This window comes from Capsella rubella, unplaced genomic scaffold (genome assembly GCF_000375325.1).
Source record: "Capsella rubella cultivar Monte Gargano unplaced genomic scaffold, Caprub1_0 scaffold_6, whole genome shotgun sequence".
In the NCBI taxonomy this organism is placed as follows: domain Eukaryota; kingdom Viridiplantae; phylum Streptophyta; class Magnoliopsida; order Brassicales; family Brassicaceae; genus Capsella; species Capsella rubella.
Window position 1 is genome coordinate 15,174,482 of NW_006238918.1, and position 23,160 is coordinate 15,197,641.

Here is a 23,160-nt window from a genome sequence, read left to right on the forward strand (position 1 = left end):
TAAACTTATAAAAATACTAGTTTTACACACATGATATATATATATATTACATACTTCCAAGGCAATAACTCATTTTTATTATTATTTTTCTCTTAAAATATAATATTCATTATATTTGAGAGAAATTTGTAGTCCTTTTTTAATATCTTTGATCACCCATATATGTATCACTTTAATTGGTTCTTTAATGTAGATAAAATTTATGTAGGTTTGATTTGGTTAATAATATCTTTCTAATTATACCCAAATCAAAGCAAGTAAGCAATCATATTACTTTTGTTGTAACCAAAGAGTCAGAGACATCCATCTAATCTCTATCATAACTAGTTTTCTTTATTTTGCTTAGATATTTTTCTAATGATGAACCAATTATATGCATCGATAGGCATTTCTGTTATTAGCATTAGCTTCTTCTTTTTTTTTTTTTGTTTAAATTAGCATTAGCTTGTTATGTTAGTTTTGTAACTTTCGAAGAAACATCCATAAATTTTTTGTTAATATAAACTAACTTCTTTAACGCTAGAAAATAAATCTACCACCTCTCTCATGTAATCTATATAGATCACTTCTTATATGAAAATTTGAAACAAAACTCCCAAGACTGGCAAATTTTTACTGTAAAGAGGAGAGATTTCCACATATATATCACATATTCCTCAACGGTACATAATCAACCAAAGCCAAAACAAACAAAATATCAGAGGATTTGTTGGTTGGCCCATCGTGATCCAACTCTCCATGTCGGATTATTGTAACAAACGAAATTATCGTAACATTTTCAAAGGATTCGTCAAAAAAGAATCAACAATTAAAACACATAATGACTTTGTTTTGTCAAGATTATACAGCAAGCCCATATATATAGGAAACTAAAGATTCAAATGTTATCAACAACATGTTCAACCTATAATACACATAATAAAAAAAATAAAAAAAGAGAATTGTTGAATAAAATGATATAATCACTAGCCTCCTTTCTTTAATAAAACATGTAACTACAAAGGTCAAACTCATAAATTAATTTTCTTAAAACTATACCCTTAATTATCTTCTGCTACAATTAAGGGTATTCATAATAAATCTTATGGTTTTACACAAATTAAGAAGATATAATTAATCTAGTAACTTTCAGGTAAGCTTATAAAATGTACTTTTTAAATGATTAACCTTATAATTTTATTAATTAACGAGAACCAAATTTAACTAATAAGTTTAGAGTTGGATGAGGAGTGCCAACGTGGAAGTGAGTTAACGTCATATGACAGTGAAGAACACGTGACAGTCGCCAGCAATGGGAATCCAATTCCAATCTTTTTTTTCTCCTTGCGGCTACTTTTGTCTTTTACCGTTTCCTTTTTTTCTTTTCAACGGCTTTCTTTTCACCACCGTTCAACTCAACACATGTTTTATCTTAACCGGTGGTTTAAGCTAACCAAACCGAGACATCGACCGGTATTATCATAACTAACATCCAATTATTCTCTCTCGTTATTATACTATTTGTCCTTAAAAATTGACAAAACTTTTGAAACAAGGTCTCTCTGGTCGGATTAGAAGAATCTTGACGCAACTTGTCTTCCAAAAAAAACATACATAGAGGAATACAGTTGTACACATCATTAAGGTTTTTAAATCATTGATTAATTAATATTATTAACTACTTATTTTTTATCATTAATGGATCTTTTAGTCATGATCTGAAGCAATAGTAGCATGAGAGCGAGCATCAGTCAAGATAAAAAAATTAAACAACTACATGAACACAGTTTCCTAGTTGTTTCACTTAACAAAGGAACTAATCTTAATCCCAAATTTCAGTTTCTGAATCTTTTCCTGTTTCGTTCTTCTTAAGTTCGCAGAGGTTCTGGTCTCGTCTGAAATTAGAAAAAAAGTTTCCTTTTTTTTTGGTTCTGTGTTTGGTTTTTTCCTTTTCTTTGCTTTTTGTTCCTCGAGAGTCGAGCTTAATAGAGAGGAGGAGATTCTCTATCGTCAAATTATTTGAGAGGGTAAAATTTACTTCATTGACGAAAGTGTTCATTGAACCTTAGCTCTTACGTTGCGTCTTAAATCTCATTCTCACCCACATAAAAAGAAAAAAGTTTGCATTTTTTTTCTTTCTTCAGGATTGGGTTTTTTGAGAGTTTAAAAGGCAAAGTCTTTACCTTTTTTTCGTTTAACTCACCAAATCGTTGATGACGATTCCTCTACTTTTCCAGTAAGTTTTTTTTAATCTTTCATCTTCTCAAAGATTGTTACTTGTTTAATTTGTTTACCCTTTTGATTTGTTATGGATCTTGTCGCTTTCATGATGTTTTTTTTTGTGTGTGTATTGGATGGTTTACAGATTCGTAGACATCGTTTTGTTCGATTAATGTGTTGGTTTCACACTTTTACTCTGCTCTGACTTGGAAAACCATGGCTGCTAAGAGATCTATCTACTGTCTTCTTCTTCTTCCTCTGCTCTTGACTTTACTGATCTGGGTTCCTTCCATCTCCTTAGCTGCTACTAACCCTGACGATGGTAAGGGAAAGCCTCAATTTTTTTTTGTTTCTAGATTTACATTTTGTGTTCACTGAATTCAAAGTGAGATCTGTGCATATTAATTTGAGGATTTTTAGATTTTCTTCCCTAGTTATTTTGTTCTGTTTGAGTATTAATCAGCATTGTTATAATTGAATCAGTTGCTGCAATTAACGGATTATTCGCTGCGCTTGGCGCTCCTGTGCTTCCTGGTTGGATTGCTTCTGGTGGAGACCCATGTGGTGAAGCTTGGCAAGGCATTATCTGCAATGTTTCAGACATAATTAGCATGTAAGGGGACCTTTTTAGAGTTAACCACAACTCTTGAGTTATCTTATCTATCATCGAATCTTTCTGCTAATTCTATCTTGAATGGTTGCAGAACTGTAAATGCTGCAAATTTGCAAGGAGAGCTTGGTGACAACTTAGCTAAGTTCACTTCTATCAGGGGAATGTAAGCATTTCAGACACAAAATCTGACAATTTTGACAAGTCAATTTGCATATTTCATGTAACCTTTTGTCTGTTTTACTTTGCTCATCTCCAGAGACTTCAGCAACAATCGCATTGGAGGAAGCATACCTTCTGTTTTGCCGGTTACATTGCAGCATTTGTATGTATACCCCTTAACAATGTATACTTTATTAATATGTTTTGTTGTTTCAAACAGTTTGTATGATAATAGTCTTTACCTTTTGGCAGTTTTCTTTCAGCTAATCAGTTCACCGGAAGCATTCCGGAATCTCTAGGAACATTGAATTTTCTGAATGACATGTAAGTTTCAGATTACTCCCAAATTCTTTTACCATCGCTTTGTGCTGCTGACAGTCACCATTTGTTTTCAGGTCTTTGAATGATAACCTTCTCTCAGGAGAGCTACCCGACGTGTTTCAAAACCTTGTCGGGCTGATTAATCTGTATGCTTCGTCTTGTTTATACTTTGGTGAACAGTTTCTGTTTCTAAGGATTGTTTTGTGATATGATGATATCTTTATGCAGTGATATATCATCCAACAATCTAAGCGGCACATTGCCTCCTTCAATGGAGAATTTATCAACTCTTACAACATTGTAAGTTTTGGTCACTACAAAAACAAATGTTGAATCTCTTTTTTTCTTCTCCACCAAGCTGATAGTCTTAGTTTTGCAGACGTGTTCAGAACAATCAGCTCTCAGGAACTCTGGACGTTCTTCAAGGCCTTCCTCTTCAAGACCTGTATGTTTCTTTCTCTCGCAATATACAAGTACTTAAGCAGTGCAGAATTTTCAGAAGTCTTAGTTTTTGTTGTCTTCTTGAAACAGAAACATAGAAAATAACCTCTTCTCTGGTCCCATACCAGACAAATTGCTAAGCATTCCGAAGTTCCTGTAAGTGCTCTCCTATTTTCTCTTTACTAATCCTATGAGGGCCAATTCATGTTTTTCAAGTTGCTTTTGTGTATGCTTCAATTGGTGATGCAGAAATGAAGGGAACCCATTCAATTCCTCTGTGGATAATTCCACCACAACTGCACCGTCATTGTCGCCATCACTATCTCCAACAAAACCAGCTCCAACACGACCATTTTCTGGAGTTCCACCTCCTCCAAATGAGAGGAATCGAGGGAAAGTTGCTGATGGACCTTCTGATTCAGAAGGATCGAGCTCTGAGAATTCCAAGGGAAAGAACTCTTCACATACTAAAAGGATAATTCTTATTGCATTCGCTGGCGTCCTCGTCTTCATAATTCTGGTTTTGGCAATACTCTTGCTGTTGCCAAAATGTGCAAGACGAAGAGAACATGCTAACAGAGTCTTCAAACGGCATCAAGTGGGTGCTGACAGAGGAAGCAGAGAAAACGCTCTAGAAAACGGGCCTCCGGTCCTGCCACCACCTGTTCGATCTGAAAAAGGTAGGATTGAACTTCAAAAGTTTGTCTATTGGTTCCTACTGTCCTTTGTTAAGTAATGCTGATTGTGCTTTTAAACAGTTCAAAGCGAACCCTTCAAGAAAGCTGGAGAGGAACCAAAGGTTTTACATGACCTTGAGAGGTTGCGGAGACCTGCGCCTATATCAAGACAGGAAAGTCAAGATATTGACTTTTCAATGTTGATGCCTCCTCCTCCCCCACCTCCACCACCACCACCACCACCACCACCACCACCTCCTCCTATGGCTGAGAAGGTCACCGTTATGCCAATTATATCACCTGAAAGACCCGTTAAGAAACCTTCTCCTAAACGCGTGCCCTTAACTTCTGTGAAGCACTACTCCATTGCATCTCTTCAACAATACACAGAAAGCTTCTCACAGGAAAATCTCCTTGGCTCGGGGATGCTTGGGAGTGTTTACAGGGCTCGACTTCCTAATGGAAAGGTATAATGAACTTATTTTAAACAATGTCAGGCTCAGAAACTCTGCTTTGGTTCTAAATCTTTTATTTTTAATTTTGTCTCTTATAGTTGTTTGCTGTTAAGAAGTTGGACAAGAGGGCTTCTGAACAACAACAGGATCACAAATTTATCGAATTAGTTAACAATATAGATAGGATCCGCCACGCCAATATCGTTGAACTTGTGGGTTACTGTGCTGAGCACGACCAAAGACTATTGGTCTACGAATATTGCAGTAATGGTACGCTACAAGACGGGTTGCATTCAGACGACGAATTCAAGAAGAAACTTTCATGGAATACTCGTGTCAGTATGGCACTTGGAGCTGCTAGGGCGCTTGAGTAAGTTTCTTGTTTTACTTCAAAATGGAATTGTTCAACGGTTTATTTACCAATCTCTGACATTTGTTAATGTTGTTAAGGTACTTGCATGAGGTGTGTGAACCACGTATCATACACAGAAACTTCAAATCGGCCAATCTTCTACTCGACGATGACTTGAGTGTTCTGGTCTCAGATTGTGGTTTGGCCCCACTAATATCATCAGGCTCTGTGAGTCAGGTAAAGTACTAAAACCCAATGAACTTAATTCTCATGGCTTTGACCCTCACAGTATTGATAGAGACAAAAAAAAAAGAAATCATTTTACTTTGAAAGTCAGGTAAAACTAAACTACTTTTCTTTTTTTATAATAATCAGTTATCAGGACAATTGCTGGCCGCTTATGGATATGGAGCTCCAGAATTTGACTCTGGAATCTATACATGGCAGAGTGATGTATATAGTTTTGGTGTTGTTATGTTAGAGCTCTTGACGGGTAGAATGTCCTACGATAGGTATGTATGTCATATTGGTTTATTCGCTTAGCTTATTTTTTTTTTGGTTCTGGCTAAGTGTGTATTGATATCAATGAGTTGATTAATAGGGACCGAAGTAGAGGAGAGCAGTTCTTAGTGAGGTGGGCAATCCCGCAGCTTCACGATATCGATGCATTGGGCAAAATGGTTGATCCATCTCTTAGTGGACAATACCCTGCAAAGTCATTGTCACACTTTGCTGATATAATTTCCCGGTGTGTTCAGGTAAACATACATACTGAAAAAATTAGAAACTGCTATAAGATGCTTGTGACTGTGTTTGCTTGACCAAATGAGTTAGTTTTTATCTCTTTTTCTAGTCTGAACCAGAATTCAGACCGTTGATGTCTGAAGTTGTTCAAGATCTACTAGATATGATCAGAAGAGAGCGTCATGGTTCGGGCGAACCTAGCGCAGACTAGGGAATTGTAAAGAAGCATTTTTTATTGGATCATCTCTGTGAATTCGTGGAAACAAGAGATGTTCAGTTCTCAGAAACAACAACAACATAGGGAACTAAACCAGACACACAAAAAAAGAGTCAAAGCCTCAGGAGGAGGCTTAAGGTGATTCTACAACCAAGAAGAGGCTTATTCCATGTGAACTGGCTCAAGGAAAAGGATCATTGTGCTTGCTTCCAATCATCGATTATTCAATTGGTGGTGAGTTTCTTTTTGTGAATCTTGAATCATCTGTGTTAGTAATATTTGTTCATTGAAGACCTCTACTGTAAAATGGTGTGTTTACTCGATTCTTTGAACTTGTTCTACTTAAAGATCATAGATCTTACTCTGTATTGTATTCATTTAGTATGTCTGTGACTCTGTGTATTTGTGTCTGTAACATAGACTTGGTACTAAAGTACTAACTATCAATTGAGGTCCAATAGATCATACCAAACCGGACTAAACCAATCAAACAAAACGGAATTGTCATTGTTAGTTTCATGATTAAATAGAATCTAGGAGGATAAGTGCTAAGAGATACTAAATGAAAAATCAAATAATCGTAGCTAAGAGAGATATATACATGCATACAGCTATCTCCTTCATATTGCTATTTCTTTAAGCCACTGTTCCTGTTGCCTGTTGGAGTTGTGGACATGGTAATCTCAAGAAAATTCACTCTTATCTCTTTTTATTACTATTATTGTCTTAGCAGTTCCATGCTTGAATTTTAACCCAAGTTATCATTACAGGTGCCAATACCATATACACATGTGGTAGTTGGGAATAACGGAGATCACAAACCTTTGAATGTAGGTACTATAGTCTTCATCATTGAAACCAGAGCTATATTTGGTCGTGTGGAAGGGTACTCCTTTGGATCCGTAACGAATCCTGACTATGTTGTGAGATTGGTGGATACAGAGATGCACAACCTTCATGGTATAGATCTCTCATTCGTCGAGGAATTTACACAACATATTGATGAAGAGGATCTCTACAAGAGATTTCATCATCCAACAGGATATAAGTTCGACTTCTTTGAAGAAGCTGAGTGTGACCAAATGGGAAGGGATTCAAATCATTATTATGACTCTCAAATGGCTCATGTTCCTCCGCTTCAAGATCAACATTTCAGGAGCCGTCAGACTATCGAACCAAACCTTGATGCACAAGACAATTCCAACCAACGTTTTTGTATTCAGTATCAACCAATGATATACCAGCAAAAGCAACAATTCATGAGACCTCAGACTAATCAGCAGAACCAAATGGGCAGTGTTCCCAATCTAGTCCACAGTCAAGCTCCAATGATGTACCAGCAAGAGCAGCAATTCATGAGACCTGAGACTAGTCAGCAGCAGAACATAATGGGCAATGTTCACAGGCAAGCTCCAATGATGCCAATGATGTACCAGCAAGAGCAGCAATTCGTGAGACCTGAGACCAATCAGCAGAACCAAATGGGGAGTGTTCCCAATCTTTTCCCAAGTCAAGCTATGACGATGAGAGTGGCTGATGTGGTGGTGAACCTGCGGCAGTATTTGAGTGATCATATCTCGACAATACTGCAAGATAGACAGTCAGGATCATTTTATGTAAATCAGAACTATTCCAACCAACAACAGATTGGCTTGCCCGAACCATGGCCGGAGATGAATCTCAATACCCAAACTCAGCCCACAATGCAGTCTCAGATATTTAACGCTGGACCATCTTCTTACTGCGGAAGAGGAGGTGGGAGAGGTCGAGACTAACAAAAAGCCTAAGTAAAAAAGATTCTTGAACTTTTTTTCCACTCTTCCATGACTGTTTTTTCAAGATAAGCTGAAGCTTTGTTTCTTAATGCTCTTATTCAACTTTTAAAGCCATAATTTTATGAATTATCTATCATTTTTGGTTAAACTTGTTCCAATTGTGTAGCAACATCTCTAACTCTTTGTCTGATCTGTTTTCTTGCAGTGGTTATATATAGAATTTGCTTTGTGATGCATTCTTTTTAATGTGTGTGTAACATAGTAACATAGTAACATTAACATAATCATCATAAACATAATACTTGAAACCGAAATTACCACTTCCATACAAACATCTGCACCTGATTGAGTATTGAGTTTAAACTAGTCAAACCCTTATATGACTACTAGTCCACTATAGCTTACTAACAATTTTTATAAAACATAGAGTAACTAGAATAAAGCGTTCGTCTTACAATGTTTGCTAGTTTAGTTTGGTTAATATATTAACTGTATGAGAATTTGAAATGATAATATTAAAAACTATCACCGCTCTCGTTGACTCACTCAATAAAGCGTATGTAACCGGACTAAACCGTATCAAATATATCCTTTTTCAGCAACGGATACTGTGAGCCGTTCTCTCCCGCTCTCTCCTTCGTCTCACGTCTCTCTCTTTCAGTTTCGCCATGGATGGGCTGGGGAACGACCAAGATGATCCGAATCCCACGGCTGCTATTCTTGGTGGCATCAAATTCGACGAAGAAGAAGACGATGGGTTGCTTACGGTAAAGCTTTTTTTTCTAGTTGCTTCTTCAATGATGATGATCCAAACGGTTACTTCTCCCTCAAGAAACGATGAAAGTAGTGAGATCAAACAGCTGAAACAAGGACAATGATTCTAAGATTCTTTTTTAGTTTTCTTTCGTTCTTGTTTGCTTGATCAGGAAGTAACTAAAACTTGCTTGCTCGTTTCAGGACCGTCCTCTCGTTCCATATAGTAATGTCAATCTAGAGACTGAAGCTGTTCCGCTAAATGTCTCTGTTCCCCCTGCTTCTTCTTCCGCCATTGATGAAGCCAACAATATAACAGATGCTTCTTCTTCAAGAAACCGTGACGTTAGTGAAACGATGGCAGATCAAGAAGACGATCGCAATGATGGTGGTGATAGATATGATCCCAATGTAAATATACAATAAAAACCCTGTTTTGATTTGACGACAACCGCATGCTTGAGTTGAGCCTAATTCTAATGTACTATGTAAACCAACCGCAGCGTGACAGGGGAAAGAGAAGGCTGACTGGTGAAGAAGAAACCAACAACTCAAGAAATAAGAAGCAATTTACTTTGGGAAGCTCTTCAAGTCATTCTCACTCTCAAATGGCTCCACTTTCCAATCAGAATCCAAGGACGAACCGGTACCATGGTTCCAGGAGTAGTCGTCCCAATGGAGGTCACAATCAACGTGGTCCCAATGCAGCATCTCAGAGGCTTACTGCTACATCGTCGTCTACTCAACAAGATAGAAGGAGACCTCGAGCTTCTGCTGGCAAGCATCAACCATGGCTTGATGAGAGATACAATCCCTCTGCTTTTGAGAATCAAATGAGGAATCAGCAGGTCACAAGCCATAGTGCAAGGGCACAAGGACCAACGTCTTCTGGTATGCAGCCTCATGGACCAGATCCAATGATGTACAACCAACATGTCACAAGCTATAGGGCACAAGGACCAACGTTTTTTGCAGGCCAGAACCAATTCAACTACCCTCCTCCTATGCAGCATGAGGCTTATTTCCATAGACCAAACCAAGTGATGTTCAACCCTCCTGGCATACCTGTGATGAATCAGCATAATCATTTCTGGTACCAGCAGCAGAATTTGAGTGGTCAAATGCCAGCAATACCACAAGGTGGAACAACTGTAGATTGGAACCATTTCTACCAATCTCCTGGTATGCCCCCTTCCCAAAGACCTGAGATGAATCAGCAGACCCGGAGTGACCTTATTCCCAATCTAGCCAATATTCCAGCTCCGGTGATGTCAGAGGAACATCAAGCGATTTACTGGCAGGAACATCTTAGAAGACAACGAGAACTGCTTGCTCAACTAGGAACAGGGGGAGGTGAGGGAGGAACAGATCAAAACCACCAGCAAAAGGATCAATATGGTAGAGGACGTGGGCTTTGATGTGGGACAGGTCAAGATCAGAAGCAAAACATAAGTACAAGGGACTCTTGAAACTTTTTTTTACCTACATTCTTGGACAGATTTGATAAATGAAACATTGGTAACTGTTTAGTTGACATCTTCTGATTTCTGAGAGAGAGTTAATGTTTCCGTTTCTCATGTTAATAACGTCAGAGCAACCAAAACTTGCTCTGTTTTCTTTTCTTTTATTTTTAACAAACCTTGCTCTGTTTTCTATCAACCAAACTTGCTCTGTGATTGTATATTTTATCAAATAAACCGTGCCAAACCGGATTTACCCAAACCAAACGGATCTGTCTTTTTAGTTAGTTGAACTTACACGAGACAATTTCCAAGAAGATCTAGGAAGATAAGTACTAAGAGATTCTATGTAAACATCACATAATCGTAACTAAGATATATATATATATATAGCTTTATCTCCTCCATATTGATATCGCTATTTCCTCAAGCTAGTGTTCCTGTTGGAGTTGTTAACATGGTAATCTCGAGAGAAACTTTTTCTTTTACTATTATTGTCTTAGCAGTTCCATGCTTGAATTTAAACCCAAGTTATCATTACAGGTACCATATAAACATGTGGTAGTTATGAATAGTGGAGATCACAAACCTTTGAATGTAGGTACTATAGTCTACATCATTGAAACAAGAGCTCTGTTTGGTCGTGTGGAAGGGTACTTCTTTGGATCCGTAACGAATCCTCACTATGTTGTGAGATTACTGGATTCAGAGATGCACATCTTTCATGGTATGGGTCTCTCATTCGTCAAGGAATTTACACAACATATTGATGAAGTGGATCTCTACAAGAGATTTCATTATCCAACCGGATCTGAGTTCGACTTCTTTGAAGAGTGCGACCAAATGGGAAGGGATTCAAATCGTTACTATGACTCTCAAATGGCTCATGTTCCTCAGCTTCAATATCAGCATTTCAGGAGCCGTCAGAACACTGAACCAAACCGTGGGGCACAAGAAAATTTCAACCAAAGTTTATGTATGCAGTATCAACCAATGATGTACCAGCAAGAGCAACAATTTATGAGACCTGAGACTAATCAGCATAACCAAATGGGCAGTGTTCCAAATCTATCCCACAGGCAAGCTCCAATGATGTACCAGCAAGAGCAGCAATTCGTGAGACCTGAGACCAATCAGCATAACCAAATGGGGATTGTTCAAAATCTAGTCCACAGTCAAGCTCCAATGATGCCAATGATGTACCAGCAAGAGCAGCAATTTATGAGACCTGAGATTATTCAGCAGAACCAAATGGGTAGTATTCCCAGTTTAGTCCACACTCAAGCTCCAATGATGCCAATGACGTACCAATTCGTGAGACCTGAGACCAATCAGCAGAACCAAATGGGAATTGTTCCTAATCTTTTCCCAAGTCAAGCTCCAATCCAAAATCAAGCCCTAACGATGATAGTAGCTGATGTGGTGGTGTACCTGCAGAAGTATTTGACCGATCAGATCTCGACAATACTGGAAGATAAACAGTTAGGACCATTTTCTGTAAATCAGAACTATTCCAACCAACAACAGATTGGCTTGCCTGAACCACGGCCGGAGATAAATTTCAATCCCCAAACACAGTCCACAATGCAGTCTCAAGAGTTTATCGCTGGAACATCTTCTTATCCTGGAAGAAGAGGCGGGAGAGGTCAAGATCAACACAACGGTAGAGGCAGAGGACGTGGGACAGGTCGATACTAGTGGGAGCCTCAGTAAAACGACTCCTAACATGATTTTGACCCGTTTCTTCTCCCAAAATAATCTCTTTAGTCAAGATCAACAGATAATTTGGTTCTTTGTTATGATTCTGGACATGATTTTTAATGTCATAAAGGCAATTTGCGCAAAAGATTATAACTAACATTCCACAAATTGATTATAAGATAATAATTTGCGCAGAAAATTATGTTGAAAAAAAGAAGAAGTAGAAGATTAAAAAATAGTTCTTTGTGGCTTCTTTTACATTTCGGTATACCGATATGACGGATCATCTGGTTCCACCGTTTCCTACAAGCTTCTCAATCTCGATTCTCCAAAAGATTATCCCAATCTACATCATCAAAACAAACAGCATCCAGTTTCAAAAGTTCTTCCAAGAATCTATAGTCATCTGCATTAGCCCATATTCCCTTGACTACCATTGGTGATGTCAACTGATCATACCATTTAGTGCAGCAAGTCACGTGGTCCCGTGTTCCAAGTACGTCGTCCAAGGGATGTTATCTCGGAGCATACCATGTTTTGGGTGCTTCTCTTGGGTACTTGTTTGTGTGACTTGTAGTCCATAACCCTTTTTAACCCTTCATCTCCTAAAGCATGGTTATCAGTGTATTCCAATACAGCTTTCTTTTACCAGCTCATCTTCTTTTTTTGTAAACCATTTCTTAACTCAACTTCTTCCTCTTCCTCTTCCGTTTCTTCATCCTCAGAATGAAAAATCTCCACTTGGTCCGAAAACTTCACCTTTTTCGAGCTTCTACTTGTTGGGGTGGTCACATCTTTATCACTCTTACCAGACTCTTGCCTCTTCCTTTTCCTATTTGCATTTTTACCGTCATTGTTGTTCCTCAGAAACTTCACTTTGCTTCCGCTTCTTCTTCCTTTCCTTCCTTTACTTCTTTGAGCTTAAGTCGTTTTCCTCAGCCTCTGAATCCAAACTTTGTTTCTTCTCTTTGCTTTTCTTTTTTGCAGCTTTTGTAGAGTACAAATTGTTATCTTCAACTTCTGAAACCAGACTATGTTCTTTCTTCCTCTTACTTTTACTCTTCATATCTTATTCTCTGTGTTTTCTTGCACTCCCAAATCAATCTCATCCAGCTTCATCTTCCCCGTTCTCATGTCAGCATCATCCAGTGGTGTCTCGTCCCCTTCAATTCCTTCATAAAATTTGGAGCTTTCACTGTTTTCTATCAGATCAACCAACCCAAGATTCTTTCTTTCTCTTCTTCTTCTTCTTCTTCTATACACCATCCTCAGCTTCAGAATCGATTCTTTGCTTCTTAACTACAACGTCATCACCCAATTCCTCTCTTTCACGCCCAGCTTTGTTTCCACCTTCTCCAGCAAAACCATCCTTAAGTCTCTCGATTGTTTTTCTTCTTCTTCTTCTTCTTCATAGTACTTGCTGGCCTGCTGGGGAACTAATGCTTCAGCGATTCCCACATTATCGAACTTTATGTCACTCTTCTTCTTCTTCTCCGCCGCCATTTCACATTCCCAACAAAAATAACAAAATTTACTAAAAAAATAATGGGAAGACACTCTCATGGGTCTCTACCATTGAGGATGGTCTTATCCCCGCCGCGACGTTAGAACCCGTTATACTCAATCAGTCAGAATAATAATTAGAACGAGGCCTTTGTTACTTATCTTAATGGGCCTAATTAAAAATAGAAAATGGCTTGTTCATAAATGAGCCCATTTACCTGTGAAACTATCTCAAAAGTCCCACATCGTACAGAACAGAAGAAGAAGCTGTGTTTATATAACATTGGAGTCGGACAAGTGATTGTCCTTTCGAGGACATCCGATAAAATTGGAACGATACAGAGAAGATTAGCATGGCCCCTGCGCAAGGATGACACGCACAAATCGAGAAATGGTCTAAATTTTTTTTTCCCAAACTTTTTGATGAAACACTTGATAGATCTCTGTAGTTGCAGGCTTGCTGCGTTGATGTTTGTTTATTGTAGGCTTGCTGCTTCGATGCTCGCTTTCTAATGTGTTTGTTCTCATTTCTTTTGAAGTTTGGAACTCTCTTAGACTCTTACGCTCAGTTCATAATATAGGTTTTGGTAGCAAAAACATCAAGACTTTGATAATGGTTAAGTGCTATAAGGACAATATTGGATCTTCTGCGCTTATATTTTTTGCACTTGGATACGGCAATTGCATATAAAGCTGGTTTAGATCAAAAACACAAGAGGGAGGGTGCGAGATAAGTTTCAGAGACAGTTGACGTTCACCGTTACTAAAGTTTTGATGAAACCTTCGATATCTGTTGTTGCAGGCTTGCAGCTTTGATATTTGTTTTCTACTGATTTTGTTCCTCTCACAACTCTTCCTCTTCTAATTTAACAGCTCAATTGTGGAAACCTTAGAGTTCCCAATCTTTGTTGTTGTAGTTCTAATGTTAGTTGTTAAATGATTGTGTTCCCATATCAGTTCACCATTAAACATTAATTTGATTTAGTTTAGGAGTAAACTTGTTTTATTATTATTATTTTTTTTGAAAACTAAACTCGTTTTATTATCTTCTATTACTTAGCTACTCGGAGTTTCAAGTTTGTAACTTTCGTTGAATTTTTCCTAATTATCGCTATTGTCTCCATTTTCTTCTCGGGTTATACTAGAAAGTTGTTGGATATGTAGGTTATGTATGAAGTATTAATTTGAAATATAAATTAAAAGTTTATATGAAGTTATATATATAGTATATACGCGATTATTAATATAAGTCTTGAAAATAATTTAAAAATAATTTATTTATATGTTTACAAATTACAACAAAATACTTCTCTCTCTTTCTTTTATACAGAAATTCTATTTAACACATTTCACACAAATAAATAAAACATTAAATTATACATATATACCCTTATTTAAAAAGTGCTTAATAGTTTAATTAGTTTAGATTAAGGGTCAAATTAAGAAATTTAGTGTAAAAATGCATTTAACATGTACAATGACATTCTTTGTATTTTTTTGTTGTGATTGTGAAACAAAAATAAAACTCTAGAATGACACTCTTTAATAAAGGGAGTAAAAAGTTAGCAGACAGACAAACTCATATGTAATAGCAAAATTAATGTAAAACATATTTTGTGTACATTAAAAACATTAAAAGTAAACAAAAAATTATTTTGAAAAATATGAAACTAATTGAGATCAAAACAAAGTAATACAAAATTAGCATACACACAATATAGTAGTCAATTGAATAATTGATTTGATGCAGAAAATATTTTCTTTTTTCTTTTTTTCTATTGTTTGTTTGTTCTTTATGCGGGGGTTGTGTACATTGTAAATTTGTAAACATTAAAAGTAAAAAAAAAAAAAAATCACCTTATTTATGAGTATTGGTTACCACCTTAGTTTTTATCATTAGCTAAAAGTATATTAAAGTATAAAGGAGAAAAAGTTAAATTTTGCAAAATATCAAACTGAAATATTATATTTAAGACATATGATTGTTTTTAAACCTTTTTTAGAAAAGCTTTTTCAAGTTAGAATATAAAAGTTTTAGATTGTGGTTATGTAAAAACTAAAAGCTTTTCTAAACAAGGTTTAAAATTATAGACAATGATACACAATTTCTCTTGGAAGATGATATCTATGAGTGGCAAAAAAGGAGTAGATCATTACTTATGGAGGAAGATATCCGTAAGTGGAGGGACGAACTTCATTGGAAGCAGTAGATGGTTGCTAGGGAATGAACCTAGATAACAAATCTAGTTTCTTATGTGCATGCGAGTTAGAGTTGTTTTGATTTTGAAATCTTTATTTAGGGTTCACATGGTTCCAATGTTAACGTCGGTGCATTGGTGTTGGCAAAATATGTTGCGTTTATTTTAGATAGATGTACATGTGGTGCACTCTATTGTCTCTTTCTTTATTTCATTATCTCGCATTTATATGAAAACATAATTGCGTTGATGGTGTATTAAACGCTGGTGGTGGCGGAAACGGTGTATTAAACGCTTATGGTAGCGGAGGGATCGTAAATGAGGATATAATTTTTTTTAAAATGAAAGCAAATTAGTTTCTTGATTCTTGTTTTGTTATAAATTAATAATCTGTAAATTAATTCTCTTTATAAATTAATAATTTTCTACTGTCTAAAGTTGGACTAGTGTAATTTTAAACACATTTCAATAAAATAATAAGAAAATATTTGTTTTGAAAACCTTTTGTAAAATATATGGTCTCAATAATACTATGAATTAATAACTATATAAGATTATTAATATATATCTATATACATGTGAAAAAAAAAAGAAATATGATTATAATATTTTTATTTATTCGTAATTGTACATTATATTTAGGATTTAGTCTTAATATATTTCATGTGCAAAATATTTATAGTATTTTATCTAAGACATGTTAATTATTTTTTCTTGTAATTAATTCTGAAAAGGTACTGATTATAATGATTAAATCTTATTTTTAATATTTATATATATTTTAAAAAGATTACCAAATTAGAATAATTCTCTCCATTAATTAATAATTATTAATTTATTGCTAAATTTTCTATAAATGATATAGTTTCATGAATACGTACGCGATTATTTATTTAATTATTTATAGAAGTTTTATTGTACTTGGATCTTGAAACTCTCGTATGCATGCAAATGAGAGACGAAAGAGGTCTTTTTACTTATGTTAATGGGCCTAAGTAGAAATAGAAATGGGCCTTTTAAGAAACGAGGCTGTTTAAGTTGTAAACGTCGCCAAACGCAGTCGAACCAGAGAAGAAGCTGCTTCGATGCTCCTTGTCTAATGTGTTTGTTCCCATTTCCTTTATTAAGTTTAAAACTCTCTTACGCTCAGTTCATAGAATAGGTTTTGGTATTGCTATTGGGAGTTTCAAGTTTGTAACTTTGGTTGCATTTTTCCCAATTCTCTTGTTCCATATAAAAAAATCAAGACTTTAATGTTGTGGTTAAGTGTTAAAAAGACTATTTTTTTTTATCTCATGTTCAAATTTTCTGCACTTGTGTGAATCAATTTCAGTCATTGGATGGGAATAGGGTTTTAAGGAATGTGTAAAATGCATAGAAAGCTGGTCGAGATCAGGAATTTAATGTTGGTTATGTGTCAAAGAGACAATTTTCAGTCTCTTGTCTGAATCATTTTCTTTCATTGGATGGGAATTGGGCTTTAAGGAATGTGGAAAATGCATAGAAAGCTGGTCTAGATCAGGGACAAATGAGGGAGAGGGTGCAGGAGAGACAACTTTTTTGGTTTAGGATTTTCAGAGACAATTGATGGTCACTGTTTCTAGAAAGTTTTGGTTACTCTTATATAAGTTATATTCCAATTCGACTGGATGGTTCTTAAGCTGTAGATTAGTTGCTGGTAAAGTATGGTTTCAGCTTCAAGGTTAGAAATATCAAATAATTATTTCGTAGAAGCACATTTGCAAAAGGTCTTTGAAATTGATGGTATGATGAAGGTGTGTACCATATAAGAAGTTGGCCAATGTTTTTGGTTGACGACGATGCGAACATTCTTGTCTCAGATTGTGGGTTAGCCCTGTGAGTCAGGTATACTGCTAAAACCCAAAGATCTTGGTTCTTATGGTTTAACCTTTTCATTCTCCAAGATCCAAAACAACAAACTCCTTTTTTTCTTATCATCATGATCATTTATCAGGACCAACTACTAGCCTCCTATGTACTATGGAGCACCAGAATTTGACTCAGGAGTCTATTATTCATGGCAGACTGAATTGTGAAGAAGCATTTTAGTTTTCAAGTAAATCGCAGAGACAAGAGATGTTCTGTTCTCAGTGGCACACAACAAGAACAACAAAGGGGAACTGAAGAAAATGCATAAAAAGAGTCATAACCTTAGGATGAGGGCTAAGTTGATTTTGCGGGAAAGACAGGCTTTTTGTGTTCCTGGTTGCTTCTGAATTTGCTGTGGAGGAGAAGAATTTTAATGTTCTTGCTTTCAGTTAGTAGGGGGAGGTTTGGTTTTTTTTTGTGGATCTTGAATAAGATCTCTGTTTGTAACCTTTGTTCGTTGAAAACTTCTACTGTAAATTGGTGTATGTTCTTACTCGAATCTTTGACTTTGTTTGTTTTTATATAAAAAGTTTATAGAACTTGCTCTCTGCGTCTAATTGAAGTAAAATTGAAGTGAGGTCTAATAAACCGGAGTAAACCAAATGAATCCGATTTTGTGTAATTAATAGCTATTTACTTTCTTGAGTATAAAAACAAAACCATGGCATATTTTTAAACTTCTATCACTTTCTCTTCTTCGTTAATTCTTCTTCTCCCTCTGCTCTGCTCTCTCTCTCTCTCTGCTCTGTCTCTTATTTTCTCTTGCGACATGGCTGAAAAATCACCACGAGATGATCCCGATTCTTTGGAAAACCTGGGATTTCTTGATTCTGATGGCACCGATGCACGTTTTCTCGGAGATAACAGAGAATCAAATCTTTGTGGTGATGATGGTGCCGCGAAAGAACCACAAGTGAAAAGCTCTGCGTCTTGTTCCGCCATGAATGAAGCCACCAAGAAAACAGATGCTTCTTCTTCTTCTTCTTCAAGAAACCGTGAAACTGGCGAGACAAGGAGGGCTGATACAGAAAAGGATCGCAATGTAAGTAGTATCCCCAGTTTACTTAATTTGCAAGTAACAAAGATAGATGCCTAGTGTGAGATCTGGGTTCTTAAATCTTGGCAGGAATCTGATCAAGAAAGTGATATAGACGAAGAAGCTTTTCAAAGAGCCGCGAGGTCTGCTGAAGATTTATGTGCGTTCTCAGGCGGTCGTGGAGAAGCTGAGCCTTCACATCAGAACCCAATGAATCAGATTGCAACGAGTGGTCAAATGATGAACCCGCAGCAGCAACACAGAGGTCAAACCAACTACGAACCATGGAGACTTCAGAACACATATCAGCAGCATCCAATGGCTAACCAGATGCCAATGCATGATCCCATGATGTACGGATATCAACATCCACTGCATAACCAGATGCCAATGCATGATCCCATGATGTACGGATATCAATATCCAGTGCCTATCTACCCATATCAACATCCAGTGCCTATGGTTTTTGACCCGAGAATGGCTAACCAGCAGAACTTCTATCAACCTCCGATGGTTTTTGACCCGAGAATGCCGCAGTTCAGGAATGTTGCAAGAGGAGGACAGCCAAGATCATTTGGCAGAGGTCAGAACAATTTCAACCCACGACCGGAGATGATACAACGTGTGCCTCCAACTCAACAGCCAAGGCAGTCTCAAGGATTTAACGCTAGACCATCCTCTGAACAAGGTTAAGATCAGCAGCTGCCTTGGTGAAACGATAGTTTATATGTTTTTCAAGTTTTTTCCTTTTCACTAAAACTCTCTCGAGTTGCTTTTGATAACTGTTAATGAATTGGTGGTGATGAAAGTTTAGTGAAAAATTATTTTCTGAATCTTCAGTATCTACTCCTACTCAATTTTCAATACTTTTTCACCAAAGACTAATTGTTCACTACTTTACTCTAGTCTTAGAGATTGTGTTTTTTAGAATTTCCATTTTGGGTTATATCTTGAAGATGATGGAACTTTGGATAAACAGTTTAGCCAAGAGTCAAGAACTATTCAAATGCAGAAGAGAAGAATGAGTAAAAGTCAATAAATGAAAACTTGTCGCACAAGAAACAATTAGTACAAAAACAGAGTGAGTGTCTCTGAAAAGATCAGAAGCAGAAACGTTTCCGTTTTCAAAACCAGTATGACAGTATCGTCATCCTTATCCAATACAACAACAGATTATTCATCTTTCAGAAGCCTTACTTATAGACTATAGTTGTAGGTCAGAATAAGTTTTCTCAACTTATTAGGTAGCAAGATTCTTCTCCCAATCCACCAAGTCCCCATCTCGATCCCAATCTTCTTGCTTCCCAAGTTTTTTTACATCTCAAGACGTGTATCCACATTTGTAGCGCAGCATCCATTTGGTGGTAGAAGGTCAGTGTGGACGTAGGGGAGGTCTAATTTAAAAGAGCAGTCTTATGCTATGCTTGACATGATTTTGAAGACTGTTCAAAGCTCTTGTTAATAAACTAACGGCGTCGTTTTCTCAATCTCTACGAATAATCCATTTAATTTATGTTAATGGGCCTTTTTCTAATAAACGAGCCCATTTAAGCTGTGAAATAATGTTCGAAAGTCCCACATCGTAGCAGAACAGGAGAAGAAGCTACGTTTATAAAGCGTTAGAGTCGAACAAGTGATTGTCCCTTCGGGGACATCCGATAAAATTGGAACGATACAGAGAAGATTAGCATGGCCCCTGCGCAAGGATGACACGCACAAATCGAGAAATGGTCCAAATTTTTTTTTTTCCTAAAAATTATGATGAACCCTACCTTAGATTCCAAATAATTTTCGTTGTCGCAGAGTTTTGCTGTTCTTTCGTCCGATTAGATTTTGCTTCCATTTCTGATAAGTTTTTTTTTTTAACTCTCTTTTATTCTAACTTGCATTGCTCGTTCTCAAAGGGCTTGTCTATTTATGTTATCTTCAAGCTTAAAAGAGTGAGACTTTAGCATTGTCTTTTGTCCTCAGTTCGATTCTTCAACTCGATTAGGTCATTACATTTGATTAAGTGTAGGACTAAACAAGCTCTTTTCTTTTGCGGCTGGTGCATTGGTTTTTTAATTGATTTGATCAACTTTAAATTTGATCTTCTATTACTTGACAATTGGGAGTTTTGTAATTTCCGTTGAATTTTCCCCAACTATGCAACGAAACCTCTATTGGGTCTATTTCCTTTTCGGATTGTGAAGATACTGAGTTTCTCAAATGTCTTGTATTGTAATCCTTGAATTGGTTTTGGTCAATCATTTCTCTTCAGAGTGTTATGTGTTTATGTGTACAAAAGATCAATACTTTAATGCTGAGTAGGTGTTACAGAGAAAAAATTTCGATCTCTTCTCTGGAAATTTGTGCACCTGTCTGAATCTAATTCACTCATTGGTTGGGAAATTTGGTCTTAGGGAATGAGGAAAGTATATAGGGGTTTAAGTATTGTCAGTTTTCACCCCATTTCTAGCAAATTTTGGTTACTCTTTAATGTAGGTTCTTATGATTGCTGTTAGATTATGTTTCAGCTTTAAACTCTGAAGAAACAAGTGATTACTTAGTAGCGTAACATTTGAAAGATTTTTGAATTGACAGGGAATGTGAGAGCATTTGAAGCTGTGTACCCATCCAAGAAGTTAGCCTAATGTTTTTACTTGATGATAGACTTGCATAACATCTTTAGTGTCTTAAGCCATGTGAGTGCAGAGAGGTCACTGACAGTGTAGTAGTAAACTTGTAGATAAATTCTTGCAAGGTCTTTTCTCAAGTCGAAGTTAGCCAATGTCTTACTTGACGACGATCTGAACATCTTGTCTCAGATTGTGGTTTGGCCCTGTGACTCAGGTAAACTGCTAAAGCCCAAAGAGCTTGGTTCTTATAGTTTCTCCTTTTCAGTCTTCAAGATCCCAATAAAAGTAACTCCATTTATCAGGGCAACTACTAGCCTCTCATAGATATGGAGCAGACTTAGGAATCTACTGAACAGCAGAGAAGGAGAAGTACAGTTCTCAGTCACAACAATCACAAGTCAACAACAACAAAGGGGAACTAAAGAAAAAACATAAAAAGAGTCATAACCTTTGGATGAGCTTAAGTTGATTTTGCAGCTTAAAAAAAAGGTTTAGTGAGTCTTGTGAATTGGCTCTAGAGGAGAAGATATGTGCTTGCTTTCAATTGGTGGGGGATTTCAGTTTTTGAGAAATCTTGAATCAGTCTCTGCTTTGTAATCTTTGTTCTTTAAAAGGTTCCTTCTACTGTAAAATGGTGTGTTTACAAAATTCGTTGAAATTGTTTGTATTTCTAAAGTTTGGACAACTTGCTCTGTGTTTGTAATCTTTTAAGCTGTGTGAAATTTGTTAATTCATCTCATTTGACCAACCGGACTTAACCGAACCAAACGGATCCGGTTTATGCAATTGTACTTTTTACACACGTAGAAACCGCAAGTGGAGAGATAGAGAGAGCGAGGACTCGGGATTTAAATACTAAATGCTTCGTTAAATTTCTTTCATTTTCCTATTTTCGCTAATTCCTCTGCTTCTCTTTCTAGCTTTCGCTCTCGACATGTCTGAGTTTATCGATCAAGATGATCCCAAGATGGAAGATTTGAATATGGAGTTTTGTGATGAAGGTTTCGCTCAAGAACCACAAGTGAACCACTGTGAAGATTCTTCGCCTGTTGGCTCTGACTCTGTTGTGCATGGCTCTTCTTCCGCCATTACTGAAGCAAGCAAGAGAACATTTGCTTCTTCTTCAAGAAACCAAGACGGTAGTGAAACTGGCGAGACAAGGATGGTAGATAAAGAAGACGATCGCAATGATGGTGATGATCCCAAGATGGAAGATACTAATCCTCAAGAAGGCTTGAATACGGGGATATGTGATGATGGTGCCGCTCAGGAACCAAAAGTGAATGACTCAGAAGATGCTACGCCAATTGCCTCTGTTGTGCCTGCTTTTTGTTCCGCCATTAATGAAGCCAACAAGAAAACAGATTCATCTCCTTCTTCAAGAAACGGTGAAAGTAGTGAGACCGGAGAGATAAATAGAGTAGCTGAAGAAGATGATGGCGATGATGAAAATGAGCCTAAGGTAAATGTGAACTGCGTAGATACTCTTTCCAGTTTACTTAATTTGCAAGTACGTAAGATAAATGCTTAAATGTGGAATCTTGGTTACAAATGCAGAGCGATGAAGAAACCAGTAGTAGTCTTGTTACTCAGCTTCCTGAAGAGATTGTTGGATCCAGTAGTCTTGTTATTCAGCCTCATCGTTCTGACTCTGATACGTCTCCATTGTTGATTCCTCCTCGACAAAATGTTACTCAGCCTTCACATCAGAATCCAAGGGTTGATCAGATTGCTAGGATTGGTCAAAGGATGAACCCACAGCAGCAACGCACAAGACCACACCATGGATCAGCATTGCCTGCAGCAAGTTATCAGTACAATTTCATGCGACCTCTTGGTATGCAGCCGCAACTCTTTCCGATGGCTAACCATATTCCCATAGTAGTCCCAATGCAACCTCAGATGTTTAATGGAGGGCCTGCATTATGGAGACCACGTAACACATGTCAGCAGCGTCCGATGGCTAACCAGATTCCCATGTTCGTCCCAATGCAACCTCAGATGTTTCTTGGAGGGCCTGCATTATGGAGACCACGTAACACATATCA

At 37.0% G+C, this 23,160-nt stretch overlaps 2 protein-coding genes, 1 long non-coding RNA gene and 2 other non-coding genes across 7 annotated transcripts; all 5 read left to right on the top strand.

The window, feature by feature from the left end:
• Positions 1-1,719: 1,719 nt before the first annotated feature.
• LOC17882767 (protein STRUBBELIG-RECEPTOR FAMILY 3) lies at positions 1,720-6,636 on the top strand. 3 transcript variants are annotated; one of them, XM_023780655.1, is made up of 18 exons: positions 1,722-2,006; positions 2,124-2,215; positions 2,345-2,521; positions 2,683-2,812; positions 2,904-2,975; positions 3,069-3,134; positions 3,224-3,295; positions 3,367-3,438; positions 3,521-3,592; positions 3,672-3,737; positions 3,824-3,889; positions 3,983-4,413; positions 4,492-4,877; positions 4,964-5,235; positions 5,316-5,454; positions 5,593-5,729; positions 5,819-5,975; positions 6,071-6,636. In XM_023780655.1, the coding sequence occupies exons 3-18, from the start codon at positions 2,416-2,418 to the stop codon at positions 6,170-6,172; spliced, it is 2,346 nt and encodes a 781-aa protein (XP_023636423.1). In that variant the 5' UTR covers positions 1,722-2,006; positions 2,124-2,215; positions 2,345-2,415; the 3' UTR covers positions 6,173-6,636. The 3 variants fall into 3 exon arrangements, with proteins under 3 accessions (XP_023636424.1, XP_023636423.1, XP_023636422.1); XM_023780656.1 differs by having other exon boundaries at positions 1,720-2,215; positions 6,052-6,134; XM_023780654.1 differs by having other exon boundaries at positions 1,722-2,215.
• A 182-nt stretch (positions 6,637-6,818) lies between these two features.
• On the top strand, positions 6,819-8,101 carry LOC111830051. The gene is made up of 2 exons (XM_023780657.1): positions 6,819-6,855; positions 6,949-8,101. Exons 1-2 carry the CDS (start codon positions 6,853-6,855, stop codon positions 7,951-7,953), a joined length of 1,008 nt encoding a protein of 335 aa, XP_023636425.1. The 5' UTR covers positions 6,819-6,852; the 3' UTR covers positions 7,954-8,101.
• A 5,572-nt stretch (positions 8,102-13,673) lies between these two features.
• Positions 13,674-13,776, top strand: LOC111830271. Its single transcript, XR_002833656.1, has one exon. It is a non-coding gene; the product is annotated as a U6 spliceosomal RNA (small nuclear RNA).
• A 6,342-nt stretch (positions 13,777-20,118) lies between these two features.
• LOC111830080 lies at positions 20,119-21,851 on the top strand. The gene is made up of 2 exons (XR_002833335.1): positions 20,119-21,326; positions 21,415-21,851. It is a non-coding gene; the product is annotated as an uncharacterized LOC111830080 (long non-coding RNA).
• On the top strand, positions 20,134-20,236 carry LOC17882075. The gene has a single exon (XR_002833654.1). It is a non-coding gene; the product is annotated as a U6 spliceosomal RNA (small nuclear RNA).
• Positions 21,852-23,160: the final 1,309 nt, after the last annotated feature.